This window comes from Ischnura elegans, chromosome 13, assembly GCF_921293095.1.
Source record: "Ischnura elegans chromosome 13, ioIscEleg1.1, whole genome shotgun sequence".
Taxonomy (NCBI): Eukaryota; Metazoa; Arthropoda; class Insecta; order Odonata; family Coenagrionidae; genus Ischnura; species Ischnura elegans.
This window is the reverse complement of record NC_060258.1, coordinates 9,365,251-9,381,586: the sequence shown is the minus strand read 5'-3', so window position 1 is coordinate 9,381,586 and position 16,336 is coordinate 9,365,251. Positions and strand designations below refer to the sequence as shown.

At 40.1% G+C, this 16,336-nt stretch overlaps 1 protein-coding gene across 1 annotated transcript in view; it reads left to right on the top strand.

The window, feature by feature from the left end:
• The window catches only part of LOC124170223, a 35,893-nt gene extending 19,557 nt beyond the window's left edge, over window positions 1–16,336 (top strand). The window contains exons 6-9 of the mRNA XM_046548929.1: window positions 731–916; window positions 8,477–8,706; window positions 9,193–9,454; window positions 16,068–16,336. Coding sequence (XP_046404885.1) covers window positions 731–916; window positions 8,477–8,706; window positions 9,193–9,454; window positions 16,068–16,319 — 930 coding nt within the window. The 3' untranslated portion in view covers window positions 16,320–16,336. The remainder of the gene's footprint in view (window positions 1–730; window positions 917–8,476; window positions 8,707–9,192; window positions 9,455–16,067) is intronic.

Sequence of the window (16,336 nt, the reverse complement as noted above, 5' to 3'; positions counted from 1 at the left end):
CTGCAGACGTATGCCTGGAATTTCGACAGTTATCGAAATTTCTTCTGTCAATGCTGCAAACCACAGGTTTTGACACCAATATAATTTTCAGTTGCAAAAATCCTCATTTCAGCGCCTGAAGATGACTTTTGAAAAATCAGGTCCTCAGCATAATGGAAATTGCTCGGCAAGACAGATGTTGACTATTAACCAGGTATGTCCTTCAAAACTACGAGCTTCTCTACGTTTGATAAGCAATTACTATATGCAGTGTAAATGCCGCGGGAGGCCCACTCGTGGCAGTAAATTTAGCACGCGCTCTGGAGCGAATCACCCTGTGCGATCTTTTCCATGTTCACCTCTGGGCTACCGACGTGACGGCGCGATGCTTACAATAAATGCAAACAGGAGCATTTTAAAAATATGTCACTAAGGGAGAAACTCCCCTGCCTGCTGCTTGTTTTTGACCTTGGTTTTTAGATGACTGACTCATGCTGAAAACCAAGGTCACTCAGCTCCCCTTGGACTTGCGACCGGTGAAGGGAAGGGGGGAGAGATAAGAAGTTTGTGTAAGATACGCACCCTCATTTTCGGCTGCAATTTCTGGGAAAAAAGGTGTGCTCTTACACGCGCTTGCACGGTAACCTGAATATTCCTTTTCCATCATAATATTAAAATTGAGGCATTATTTTACAAAATTCACGAAATAATCTTTGACTCTTATCAACGTGTTGATTCACTCTCGTTACAGGTGGTGATGGGGCAACCAGTGGTGACCTCTGTTGATGGAGAGACGGGCGTGCTTTCGGATCGCAAGCATTCTGTGCCAGTGGATGTTCCGACTACGTCAAGAAAAGATGAACATCAGTGGCAAGTCAACGCTGAAGGGGAACAGCCGGACCATGATATGTCTGCACACGAAGATTTTAACGATGATGTGAGTTTATGAAATTTCCTTAAAAGTCATAAAGTTTCCCTTCAAGAGTTATTCACAATAGCAATGATAGAATATTATTACTTGTCTGGAAATATGCATGTTACATGAGACACAAAAACTTAGATGGAGGGCATGTAATTGAAGATAAGTAATGCATGTGATTCAAAACAATGTATGTACTTGACGTAATGAATAGTGAAAATACCTAATAGTGGGGCAAAGACGAAGCAATGTGATATGTGCAGATTGCGTTGCCTGAAGTTTCCAGTCAATTTCGTCTTGTTTGAACGTGCTTATGCTACACTTGTTTCTTCCAAAATTGTGCTGTTTGCACTGTGTTGAATATTCGTAGCTTTTTTGCAACTATAAAGCTTTGTGTCAATCATTTAGAGTTTGTAAAACTCAAATGCTGTCTGATATGCGTCGCATTAGGTCTCATTCTTTTTTGAACCTCGTGCGCGTCATACTGAAAGCTACTGAGATATCTTTGGTCTCAGCAGGTGACTCACCTATCATTTGGTCTCCAGAAACTGGGAGAATTGAAGCTGTAAGACCAGAAAAGGTCTGTCAGTGAGATAGGGTAAAGTTGAAACTCATTTCCATTAATCCCATGTAATGTAACCTTTCAATTAAGTCAATTAATAGGGTAGTTACCTTCATCAAAGAAAACGAAAGGTATTGATTGCGATTCGTCACCCACCATTATTGTATTCATAATATACAAATTATTTGGTTTTTGAAATACTGGTTTAGACGAATGGCAAGGGTCAAATTTTATCCTCATTTAAAAAAGGCCAGATTGGCGCCCATGCGATTCCACTCCACGTGACGTCACAGGGACCTAGTTTCTATAGGAGAAGATAGGAGTTATACATCGTCTGAGGTTACCAATGCATGCATGAGGCACAGAGCTCAGGGAAACATGTCTTAATAATCACCTATTAAAACTGGCTAAGGTCGGAAAGTTTTCTTCGTTTGATTAGGTATTAATAATCCTTTTTTGAGCCAAGCGCTACCAGCCAGCAAGGTACTCAGCTACCCGCTAGCATCCTGCGTCCTATCAGCGCTCAGAGCCTCGATCAAGGTCATCTCACAAGGCGGGAAGGGGAACCAGAAATGCGTCGCACGGACTTTCCTACTTACGCGTCGCGTTTTCGCGCGCTTGAAATTTTTCACTTTTCATTTAATCGCAAAAAATAGATATAGTCATTTAAAAATCTAAAAGCGTGAAATACGTACTCCAGGAGTAATAATCTTTCGATTTAGGCAATAAAAAATTAATGGGAAACCACCCTATTGATATTTTCCTTATATGACAATCAGTTATGGTCTCCGAAAGGAAAATAACATTATCTTGTTAGAGGCATGGGCTATTGGGGGTGAAGTTTGGTTCTGTGAAATCTACGACGTCGTTGTTATCCTACGGCACTGAGATTCCCCCGACTGCAGTTCAATCTCTTGCGAAGATTCACGCTATGTGCCTGTCATGTTTTGCCACAAAATTTTCCACGGCTGAAATTATTTCATGTATCTCAATTATTCCTCTTAATTATACACGATGTTGTTGTCTCTTTTAGCTTATTTATTCAACAGCATTTGTAACTAGTCAACAACTTTTTCTTGCCCTTGACAACCCCTTGCTTATTTATAAATTTCAACACTTGATGTTGCTAATTTTAAAAAACATTCCGTTGAAATAATTACTATTAACTTCAACACACTACTGATTATCGAGGCTAAAGATGGAGAGAGACGGCACGAATAATTAGAAAGAAAGGATAACTCAAACTTTCACTTTAATGTCTTGCAATGTTCATAATTTACCTAAAACAAACAATATATTATTATTGCTGCAGGTACTCCATTATTTTAGAGTGCTTCCCATATTCAATGAGAGCTTTCTTTGCCAGTTCGCGATATTTTTAGCGGCGATAACGTGGTTCTACTCGTATTATTAATGCTTCATATAAGGTCTGGTTTTGAAAACCACACATCCGTGGCTGTGTGATCGCAGGTGTGGAAAAGTGGTACAAAATACGTTGGAAACTACACTGTCAGGCGCCATGCTGCTTAGTTGTGTCTCTCTCAAGTTGCCCTGGTTGCAACTGCTGTGGGACTAATATTTTTAATTTAAACTAGCCTCTGACATCAGACAATTAATATTTTTATTTATAAGTACAGTACACTCTTCATTATCCTATTGGCTAATGATGGGCAGAGACGGCACGAATAATCGGAAAACATGGATAACACAAACTTTCACTTAAATGTCTTGTATCGTTCATAATTTACGTAAAACAAACAATATATTATTATTATGCAGTTATTCTGTTATTTCAGAGTGCTTTCCGGACACAATGAGAGATTTCTTTGCCAGTTCGCGATCTTTTTAGCGGCGATAACATGGTTGTACTCGTTATATCAATGCTCCATATAAGGCCTGGTTTCGAAAACTAAACATCCGTGGCTTTGTGTTCACGGATACAGAATAGAGGTTTGCACGAATGCTTCAAAACCTCTGCTCCACCTCTAAACCACGGCACCACGCCAAGTAGTCCCCTCTCGCACAAGTTGCCTGGGTTGCAAATGCTTCGGGACGTGTATCCATGATCAATGAGCGCGGTTGTGCATTGCGAGGCTTGGAAAACAGGAACGCGGTGCTCCCGTGAATTCAGCTAGCGTGCTATCGCTTCCGTTTTACGAAGGGGATTCTAACGGAAATAATAACCCCAATGTTTCCTGGGATTAATGTAGTAATTCCAATGATTTTGCATCCGATTTTATATTTTTTTAAAGGAAAAAATTGATCGAGAGTGAAATTCATGCACGGATAATCTGCAAACTGAATAAACCGCAGCGGGATAATTGGGAGTCTGCTGTGTTACTACTGCCCATGCCTAAATAATAATAATTACAACATTTATTTGCCTGGAGATCTTGGTACATACATGTTCCATGATATACAGCACGTCAATGTTTAGTTACTAAAAAATAAATTAATAAAATAATACCCATACAGAACATATTTTCACTGTCAAATATTCATCAATAGAATAAAGTAAAGGTACCTTAGAGAACTCCTTCGCCTTAAATTTAAAACTAGACATTTTTCATCTTAGATCTAGTTATTTTTTAGCTGTTACACTGCATGCTTTGTTTTAACTATCAATCATTTCGGTATTTATGATGGGAGCACTTCGTGTTTTATATCATTATTCTTAGCATTTTTAGTACTTTAGAAATATGGTGTTTAGATTGAGATATTATCAGAAAGTAAAAAAAATTATAATAATTCTATTAGAGGTGCTAGTTGCCTTGCTTGGGGGAGGAAAGCGACGGGCAAACGGACCCGCCACCTACCTGTGTCAAACCCATACAGTTTTTTTGTCGCTCCTTCTCCCCCTCCTTTGCTTGCAGCTCAGGTACTTTGCAGGCCTGTGCGCCAACTTACGGTAAACAGACTACAGTGAGTCCTCGTTCTACGTCACCCTGTTTAACGTCATTTCGCGATAACATCGCGAAAATTCTGAGATCGTCATTCGTTTATCGCACCCTTGCTTCGCGATAACGTCAAGTCTTTTAAATTTCGCGCGAGATAAAAGGCGAAGTGGAAGGCGTTGCAGGTTGTTCGTTTTGTGGGCGGTAGTACAGTCAGTCTAACGAAAGTGTAAAACGGTGTGTTTATTGTTAATTGCGATTACGGTTTTAGCAATTTTTCTGCTAAATGAATTCTTAGGTAGGTGCGCTAGGCTCTACTTGGCATAATGGATTTCAGGAACCTAAAAAGTGATTTCAAGGCATTTTTCCATGTGGAACTCGGAGTTTTTGTCGTCACTTTTTTTGCCGTGTTCACAATAATTTTGGTTCCTGTAAATGTGACGAAGTTTCAGCGATGATGATGCCCAGGCGACGCTCGCCCGGAAGCCGAAAAGCAAATGCAGGAAGATACAAAAATGGAGAAGGATTTATGTCACTGCAGCTATTGAAGACAGGAACTCATATTTATATCATAGTTTGGTATTCCCATCGTAAAAAATGCACCAGATATGATACGCTAAATTTTTTTCGCATAAGAATTGTGAGGTCTAGGAGCCGATATTCACTTTGTACATTGTTTCTTACGGGATATTATGCTTCGATTAACGTCATTTTGTTTATCGTCACATTTTTCAGGAACGGTAAGTGACGTTAAACGAGGATTCACTGTATAACATAGCCAAATCCACATAGCTGCAAGAGTTTGTCACTAAAAACATTTGCACCGAGGCAATACACCTAACTTACAGTGCACACACTGTAAATAGTCACAACAAAGAGGATTGCCTATTGATTTACATGTCAATCTAATGGGACCGCAGGGGTGTTTATTAAGTATGGAGATTTATGATGCAAACACCATCAGTTGCATTATAGATACTTCGTTTTTTTTTTTTGCATTTAAGTAATTACCATTGTGAAGTGAAGCAGTTTATATTACTTTATTTGCATTTTGTTATAATTATTGAATTATGAGTTCACAGAACTTGAATGAGGATAAAATTAAATATTATTTTACATTTTCATGAAAAATACAAGTTTTTTCCTAAAAATACGCAAAAATATGAAATATAATTCGCTAACTCTGGCTTTACTTTGTGGTATTCCATTATAAATTTTCCTGGGATATCACACAATTACTTATACCACTTATTTTTTATATCAGAGCGTGACCCAGGTTTCAATGAATTATCATCATCTTCAGGTGCAAATTATGATAGTCATAATCTTCTATATTATTTCTACTGTAAAGATACCTCAACTTATACGCAACCAAACTCTACAAATGAGGTACCAAAATGCACAGAATTTATCAGAGAACATGCGACGGCATATCTTACTTCCTAAATATTGCTATTGTTTCCTAAAATTGGTTTTTAAATAATTAAAAAAAAAAACGGTGAATATTCCTGATGTTAACGTCGCGCAAACTGATACATTTGTTCATTTGCAACAATATCTCGCATTCTTTGAATAACTTTTATCAAAATGCGGCTGATTCCACATTCAAGTCTCCTGTTGATACGTAAGTATGAGTGATCATGTGCGTTTAACAGGGGATAGTGTAATTACTTCCAATGTTGTGTCTCAATTTGTAAATGAACATTCCAATTAAATTTGTGCATAAGACCCTGCCTTTTTTCCTACATTTTAAAATTAGAAACGCGCCTATCCATCTGTGGACCTGCATTGAAAAGAGCGGGGGAAGCCCGCGCTGGGAGCTGGCGCAGCACGCTCGTATGTCTATAAATTGTAAGTGTGCCCAATGACTCGGAACCTTTCCTCCCACTCCACATGCCACCTCCCCCCTTCCTTGCTTCCCCCTCCACCCTTCTACCTAGCCGCCGAGGAGTTGCGAACGCATATGCAGCGGTAAAACGCAACGTTGTTTCCCTGTCACCTATGCATCTACATCTATATGATACCCCGCAAGCCGCCTAAAAGGCGTGTGGCAGGGGGTGTTAGGACACCAGCCGTTTACAGCTAGATAAAAAAAAATGAAGGGCTCTAACGAGGTTGGGACTAGCGTTTATTAAAGTCCTTTATAGTTCGGGGAAAAAATTAATTCCCATATCTATCCATTCGGCAAAACACCTCTCTTAATATATAGCTTCTATCGGACCTGGAAATATAGTGTGGCTCTAATATTATGTTCTCTGTGTCGCTCTTGAAGATATCCATTCTCAATTGTTCAAGCAATCTAAGCCTAGCGTGCAGCCTCCGAGTCTCCAATGGCTCTCACCCTAATTCGCTTTAACATCTGGGTAACACTGTCTGAACGCCCAAAGCTGTTTCTTTTACGAAACGCGCAGCCTTCCTTTGAATTTTATTCAGTTCGCGGATTAAGTCTTTCTGCACTGGATCCCATACACTCGCTGCATATTCAAGGTGCGGTCGGACGAGAGCGAAATAGCACCTTTCTTTTGTTTTATCATCCGAAAATCTTCCCACAATACGCTTGACGAATCCTAATTTCTTCAGGGCTATGCCGCAAATATTCTTTATATGTGTACCCCACGTGAGGTTTGAGTTTATCGTAACTCCCAGGTATTTCACTTCGTCTGTTGCCTTCATGTTAATACCATCCACTGCATAAACATGGTTTGATTGCATGAGGTGACTAGGAGGCAACGAATAGGGAATCGCCAACGAGGAGTCACGTGGTGACGCCGAGCGGCTGTGGAGCGCGCTCTGGAACGAGTTGAGGAGCCTGGGTGCGGAGAGTGTATTGACTGATCAAATAAAGTGAGAGTTGTGACCCTTGTGTTGGCGTCTTAATTGGTTCCCTGATGACCCCTCGACGGACCCTGCTGTTCTAGAGACTTACAAAATTAACTTTATTTTTTTAGGCATGATATTACAAATCACGGTGGAAATTTTTGTCTGATTGTTCTCTCCTCCTTATCATATTTTCTAATTACAGAGAACTCACCGAAAACAAATTTCAGGGGACCATTAGTAATAATAGTAATGATAATATTAACAACAATGTTGAGTCTACGGAAAGAGAGAAAACACAAAAATATCAGAATTTGTCCGGTGAAATAAAAAAATATTTGGAAGTTGAAAGACGTCAGCATACACCCACTGATAATCTCTGCGGAGGGAATCTTGTCTAAAAGATTCAAAAAAGAAGTCGAAGACCTGGGAATTAAAAAAACAACTGATTACCCTCAGGCAAAAAGCTGTTTTACTTCAGACCTGCCAGATCGTGAGAAGATTCCTGGGTAGGGCATGATCGGACAGTGTAGGATAGGGTGAATTCTCTTCCTTAGCATCCGAGCCTAATCCTAAATTGATCTTGGGATAGGTGAATATTTCCAGCTGGTTTTAATCAGCTGAGAAAGTGCATAAACTCAAATAATAATAATAATATTTATTGTTCTTGGACAAATTGTCCATTAAGACCATAAAATGAATATTAAATACAAAAGAGATCACAAAATAAACTTGTTCAAAATATATGAGATATTTCCGAATGGAATTCAGCACAACTAACACATCAGGGCACAGAAATGAAATCTTGAAGTTAACTTAAACAATCATAGCAAAAAATACCTAAGAATGCACATATACCCATCACAACATTTAGGGTAGAACATGAGATAATAATTAAATAGCTAAATAAGTAGAACATGAATAATGATAAATCATTTACTCCAACAAATATGATATTTGATTTCAAACAGACCTGAGGTAAATATTATAAAACATTAATTATGAATAGTTGAAATCTCAATGAGGAATAAATAAATGCATACTTAAAAAGTTTGAAAACCAGTAAATACATTCCAATAGCATGGACATAAATGTTTATACATGCTAATGGTATTGCAACTGCGATATATTATGTATTTCACATTATTGACCATTGTCCTATTTTGATATGAAGGGCGCAGCACTCTCGTGATTATCATAATTTGCGCATGAAGTTTGTGTCAGTCTATCTCACCCTTGTCAAGTGCAAACATTGTGCATCAAGTGATTTGTGATGTGTGACGCAAGGCTCTTCCTCTCTTCCAGACTGACCTGAGCAGCGAAGAGGATTTCGGGAAGACTGAGGGTGAGGATTTCACGGTGCACGAAGAGATGGAGAGACCACAGGTTAAGCCGCCAAGAAGGATGCCTTCAGATGAGGACAAGTTTGCGTGCAGGACATGCGGGGCAGAGTTTATGTACAAGAACCACTGGAAGGATCACGTGAGGGAGCACGAGAAGGGATATCCATTCCCATGCACTTACTGCGACAGAAGGTGAGGCACAAGTGGCGTTCATCCCTCCAAAACCAAAATCCCAATGCTAATGGGGTGGTTTCCTATAATTTTTTTAATTGCCTAAATCGAAAGAAATTTGCCCTATTACTCCTGGGGGACGTATTTCATGCTTTTAGTTTTTTAAATTACAATATCTATTTTTGTCAAGATTAAATTTTCAAGCGCGCGAAAATGTTAAGGCTAAGTATGAATGCTTGGAAAAGCCTGTGTGATGTCATTCTGGTTCCGTCCACCGCCGTATAATGGCGCAAGGCCATGAGCACTGGCACGATGCACAAGCAAAGCTAGCAGGTAGCAGAGTACTCTGCTAGCTGGTAGAGCCGATATTCACTTTTTACATTGTTTCCTATGGGATATTATGTTTCGATTAACGTCATTTAATTTATCGTCACATTTTTCAGGAACGGTAAGTGACGTCAAACGAGGACCCACCGTACATTATGGTACGCATTGTCTTTTCCGCAGGTACAAGGACCTGCAGACATTGAACTCGCACATAATCACGCATTCGGACTACAAGCCGTACGAGTGTGAGCTGTGCTCCAAGCGCTTCCGTCGTCCCCAAGATCTTCTGTTTCACAAGAACAATCACATCGGCTTGCGGCAGCACCTGTGCGCAGACTGTGGCAAGGCCTTCGCGGGCCTAGCGGGCTTGCGTCGCCACGAGAGAATGCACAGGAAGAAGCGTCACTTCATCTGCAATGTGTGCCACAGAGAGTTTTCTACGGTAATTATTTGTTTAATTGTTGTCTCAGTTATAATATTGGTGATAGAGAACTTATTGTTATTAAACCTTAACCTTTTCCCTACTGTACACGTATATACAGTGCTACCTCGATATAACGACACCCCACGGTGCACTAATAAAATCTCGCTATAGCGAATTGTCGCTTTACCGGAGGTGGAGCAAATAATAGCCAATATTCCTGTTGCTAACAGATATACAGGAACAGGAGTGGTGCGGCGACAGATAAACATCTATCCGATAAACGTAAGCATAAATCCAGACAAAAGGCGATGTTTTTTTGCATCACTAAATTTCCTTACTCGAATAACGACTAACTATTCAAACAATTTATAAGCGCCGCACTGAATTAAAATCATGCAAAGCATTGTTTCGTCAATCATTATGTTTATCGAACGACAGTTTACCACATAAATTTGAGACTGAGCACTCCATTAACTTCAATTCTAACAGATCGCTAGCAGTTACAGAGGTTAATGAGTCTTGATGAAAGTCTTCCGGCGGTGAAACCCTCGCTATGGCGAGAGCCAACACCGAAAGGGTCTCGTAAAAACGAATTTTTTAACACGCTTATTATAGGGTCAATTGACGGTGCATCGGCTATCTCTCGTAATAGCGGGGGTGTCGCTATAGCCCGTACTCGCTTTAACGAGGTTCCACTGTATACGTGTGGACGTTTCCTGACCCGGGAGACGACGGCCGTATATTTACGTGTGAGATTTTCCTGGCCAGGAGAACGAAAGCCGTATATATTAGTTTTGTAGCTCTCCCCCTTTTGGGACGGTCGTGGGTTTACGACGTCTTTGTCTCGGAACCCATCGCTTCGGGGTTTAGGATTAACCCTCGGGATCCGGGAGCAGGTACCCGGACCCTTCGTCTTTTTTCACCCCTCTCAGTGGTACAGGACAGTGGTCATTCAGTTGTTTATACAGTCAATTTTCTAAATAAATATTCGTTCATTTCTCAAGAAAAATATACTAAGAATTGAATTATTTGTCTTTTGAGCAGCGTTTACGATTTTTAAACGAAATTCTACGATAAATATTAACTTATATCTCGAGTTATGTATAAAAATCAACATGGAAATCGTTGCTGCATTAAGTGCGTTAATATTGGCCTTAGAACTTCGTTTAAAATTTGACAATGCTCAGATAAAAATGAGGAATTCAATTCAAAGTCTGCAATTTACGTGCAAGCAACAATTATCCATGTGCTAAATACATATAAGCAATAATTAAGTTGACCGTGAACCAATGCCGCAGGTATGGTCGTAAACCCGGAAAGGAGGGAGCACTACTACTCTCGGAGTCGGAGATAATGCGGAGTCCCTGCGTGGAGGGGTCGAAAAAGGTTCAGCGAGACCCATCTTAACGAATGCCCTCCAAAACTGCTCCGTACCATGAGAAAGAAGAGTATCTTTGGGCTCAGTACAGCAGTCATGCTAAGACGAAAACTCCGCCGTCTCGAAAGGGTTCAAAGCAATAGGGTGGTCTCCTACTATTTTTTTATTGCCTATATCGAAAGATTATAAACTCCTGGAGTATGCATTTCACGCTTTTGGATTTTTAACCATTTGGTGCACGCGCCTGCGAGTATAGCGCCAGTGCACTCTTGCAACTTTTTTGCCGCACTGTTACATTTTTGATTTTCCCAAAGTTGAGGGTGTTTTAACGTTTTTGGGTAATTTCTAATAAATAAAAGCACTTTAAATATTTTTCCCATTCATTTATAAACAAAAATATTACATAATCATGTGCAAATTTCTTGATCAATACATTGAATAATTTTTCTAAAGCAGGGGTTCCCAAACTTTTTTGTACCATGCCCCCCCCCCCCCTACACATATCTGCTTTCCATTTTGCAATACCTTATTTCCACGGAGCCGTACATACCAACTCCTACTTGCACAAGTACTTGTACTCGTACTGCTTGATACAGTGAGTAGGTAGATTTTTTTGTTCACTGTTTAATGTGGGAAACGCAGAATGGAAAGATTACAATAGGGTGGTTTCCTATTATTTTTTTATTGCCTATATCAGAAGATTATTACTCCTGGAGAACGTATTTTACGCTTTTAGATTTTTAAATGACGATATCTATTTTTCGTGATTAAATGAAAAGTGAAAATTTTCAAGCGCGCGAAAACGCGACGGGTAAGGAAATCTCTCCGTGTGACGTATTTCTGGTCCCCCTCCCGCCTTGTGAGGTGACCTTGATCAAGGTTCTGAGCGCTGATAGGACGCAGGATGCTAGCGGGTAGCTGAGTACCTTGCTGTCTGGTAGCGCTTGGCTTAAAAAAGGTTTATTAATACCTTATCAAACGAGGAAAACTTTCCGACCTTAGCCAGTTTTAATAGGTGATTATTAAGACATGTTTCCCTGAGCTCTGCGCCTCATGCATGCATTGGTAACATCAGACGATGTATAACTCCTATCCTCTCGTGTAGAAACTAGGTCCCTGTGACATCGCGTGGAGTGGCATCGCATGGGCGCCAATCTGGCCCTTTTCAAATGAGGATAAAATTGACCATTGCCATTTGTCTAACCCGGTATTTCTAAAACCAAATAATTTGAATATTATGAATACACTAATGGTGGGTAACGAATCGCAATCAACGCCTTTCGTTTTCTTTGATGAAGGAAAATACCCTGTTCACCGCTGTATATAATCCATAAATAGTGCCCCTTCTTATGTTTAAACATTTTGTTTTCTGTTAGTTTTTATTTGTTTGTGCTATTGTTTGTTATCTTTTAGACATTATTGATTTAGGAACAGCTAATTTAGAGACCTTTGTGCCGTTTTTGGTGATGAAATAAATAAACAAGTGAATGCTTCCCAGAAATACATCTCGCATCTCGTTTGACGCAGATTCTCGGAATGAAGACGAACAGTTCAGATATGGTCCTTACTCTGTGGCTCAACTTTTCGTAAAGTTGTGGGCATAAAAAACACATAAAAAGCTGACCGAAGACAGCCTGATCACAAGACGTAAGGCGATATAGTGGCAAGCCACAATTAATTCCAGTCCTTATGAATAAAAACTTGGAAAGAATTTATTTCAAAGATACGAGGAAATTATTTTTGTAATTTTTTTATTTATTTCATTTGGGTGTCACGCCCCCCCCCCCCCCCCCCCCTGGACTTTCTCCACGCCCCCCAGTTTGGGAATCCCTGTTCTAAAGGAATTGCAGATGATAATCTGGACACTATAAAGTCAAAAAAATCACACACAAAAAAGGAAATGGATATGCCAAATTGTTAATGCAATCATTAAAATTTGAAAAATAACAAACTACGGTGGAACTTGGTTGTAACGTCATCAAAGGGACCAGAAGATTTTTAACGTTATATCCGAGTGACGTTATAAAAAAAGCAGCCTTAAAATCAGAGTGAAAGGACAAAGTAAAAACGCAAATGTTCTGCAATACACAACACTGTTTATTGAAATCTAATCGTACATTGGAATATCTATAATAAAAAACGTTAATAAAAAATGATATTCCCAATTAAATATGCATTGTATAGCCTAGTAAAAATCTTACTTTACTCTCAAAAAAAATCTGTGATCTTCTTTTGAACGGTCCTTTTGTAGGGGTGGGAAGGGATAAGACCCAGGTATGCGGGACAGCCCCCGCTCCCTCCAGACACCAATTAAACAAAAGAGTTGCATCCCGTCACCAGCTCAACGTCAAGCTTGTGACCTGTTTTTGCTTTTGATGTTTCCACACATGGTTTCTATGAACTTTGGGACATAATACAATCACGCTACCACTTTTGCAACCTAAGAATCGCAAAATTTTTGACACTATACCCGAGCGTCGCAATATTTGCTGACGATAAGAGTTTATGTACAAGAACCACTTGAAAGATCACATGAGACAACACGAAAAAGGGAAGGGAATTATAATAGGGTAGTTTCCTTCATCAAAGAAAACCAAAGGCATTGATTGCGATTTGTTATCCACCATTACTGTATTCATAATATACAAATTATTTCGTTTTAGAAATACCGGTTTAGACGAATGTTAATGGTCCATTTTTATACTCATTTGAAAAGGGCCAGATTGGCGCCCATGCGATGCCAGTCCACGTGACGTCACAGGGACCTAGTTTCTATACGAGAGGATAGGAGTTTTATGTCGTATGAGGTTACCAATGCATGCATGAGGCTCAGAGCTCAGGGAAACATGTCTTAATAATCACTTATTAAAACTGGCTAAGGTCGGAAAGTTTTCTTCGTTTGATAAGGTATTAATAAACCTTTTTTAAGCCAAGTGCTACCAGCCAGCAAGGTACTCAGCTACCCGCTAGCATCCTGCGTCCTATCAGCGCTCAGAGCCTCGATCAAGGTCACCTCACAAGGCGGGAGGGGGAACCAGAAATGCGTTCATACTTACGCGTCGCATTTTCGCGCGCTTGAAAATTTTCACTTTTCATTTAATCGCGAAAAATAGATATGGTCATTTAAAAATCTAAAAGCGTGAAATACGTACTCCAGGAGTAATAATCTTTCGATTTAGGCAGTAAAAAAATAATGGGAAACCACCCTATTCCTGGAGCCCTGCTGAGCGAGTCCTTAAGTTCCACTCCCCATGCAATCAAGCACGACCCTCCCACTCATTTATGACCACCCTCACCGCAGGAATCCCTTGCGAGGTGGTTACATTGTCAAGAGATTTTTCAATTATGTAATTTGTTCATACTGCAATTTTTTTAATACCTTGAAACGAAGTCTTCGTTATGTTCTGTGCATAAGCAATTTTTAAATGAAATTTTATCATTCAAAATAAAGGACTTCCGGAATTATATTCTTAATACCTCATGATTACTAACTTTGTTGTTAATAGCGGTAGAAACCCGTTTAAAATTCCAAACTGCTTAAAAAAATGTTAGTGAGACGTTAAACCCGAGTTGACGATACAGCCGATGCCGTTACAACCAAGTTCCACTGTACACCAGCAAAATTAATTTTTAAATTTTTTCATCCATCACTGCCTCTGAAATGACATTTTTTGACGCAGGTGGAATGATTATTGCATATAAATAGAAAAAATTCGTACATTTGCCGTCTTATAATTTTAATATTTTCCCCATGCAAAACTATGACTCGCCCTACATTGAGGCTCATGGGCAGCAGCAGATAATTCAGGAATTTTCCCAAGTCTCATCGCTAGAAAAGCCTTCGTGTCTGCTGGAAGATTAACTTTTTTCACCCTTGCGTTGAGATGTTCATCTACAAGGCAAAACGCGAGAGCTTCCATGAACTCCATTCTTGGTCTTCGATGGATTTTTTTCAATATTCTTAGCTACAAAAATCTATGATCTACCAGATCAGAAAATTTTAGCTCAATCTGCCACCCTAAGGTCGTGTAGTCTTGGTAGTCACACCATTCACAGTAAAACCTCTACGTTGTGAACCTCTTTACATCGTAAACCACCATACTTCATACCACCCTTACGGTCCCGTCTGATTTACATGTAAATTTATAGGCAAACCTTTTTGTAGTGAACCTCTTTATATCGTAAAACCTCCACTTATCATACCAAGGAGACACCCCCGAGACGGCCTATCTACCTCCACAAATTGTACCGAGACAACAAAAGACCTTTCATGCTGGCACGATTACGTAAATGGAATGACATTTTCAGCAATAAATGTTTCACTCATTTTTTTCTTATATACCCTCTTATGCAGTCATTTTCAAGTTAATCATTAGTTCTGGCCATTTTGTTCCATATGAGAGCATACATAACAGTAAATAAGAAAAAAGGTATATGTACTTAATTATCCTAATCATTTTAAGTGACTGTTGAATTAAGAGAGATCACAGTGATTTCTCTCGAATCATTGTAAAAATCATACAATAGCGCTCACTTTCTGTAATTATTAAATAATAAATATATATGTTCACTAATGCATGCATGTTTGTTTAAACACATGAATATAATGGTTTAAAAGACTGTAGTGCCTTTCATTTCCAAAGGATATTGTTGGGTATTCCCCCCCCCCCCCCTCCTTCGGCGAGTGTCGTCGCCCTCTGACCTTTCCAAGGCGCAGCCAAGTCCCTTTCGGCTCCTTTCTCATGATCTCCGCCAAAGGGACTTGACTCTCACCCTTTTGAAGTGAGGGAGTGCCATTACTCGAGGGTCAGTAACCCTTTTACCCTAGCATCCATGCTTATGCCGACTGCGTGGGTGTTTGTCAGTGTTCAACCAAAGCCGGGAGCGTGTGGACGCGGAGTTTCGGCGTGTGCTTCTCCGCAAGTTGCGTGCGAAATAAACTGAATTCGATTGAAGGTGTCCTTGCCTTTCATTTCATCATAACCCGGGGCACACGTCCCCACGCGCACTTCTTCTGAGCCACCTTCGGACCGGATTGCACGAACAGATATGAAAAAATGGTGCCTATCACTGAAACCTCTCTATATTTTGGTCCCCTCCATTACGATGTAAAGAGGTTTTACGGTATCACTACGAGAACAACCGGAACCAGTGGTGACCCAACCAGTATATTTTCAACGTCCTTGAATACACCCGCCTTTACTATTCTAAGATGGTCTTCTGACTTCCTCTCCGCCTTTTCTTCCTCCACAGAACCACGGTTTGAAGTCTCACATGGAGGTGCATCAGAAGGACGAGATGTTTACGTGCGAGCTTTGCAGCAAACAGTACGCTTCGCGCAGGAAATTGGTCAAACACCTCAACTACATGCACGGACCGAAGAGAGAATTCCCGTGCGACGTCTGCAGCAAAGTGTTTGCGTGCAAGGAAAACCTATCGCACCACAGGAGGCGACACTTTGGCCTGCCGCCTCGCATTCGGAAACCTCGTGTCCCTGTCAAATAAAAGAATCATGAAAACAA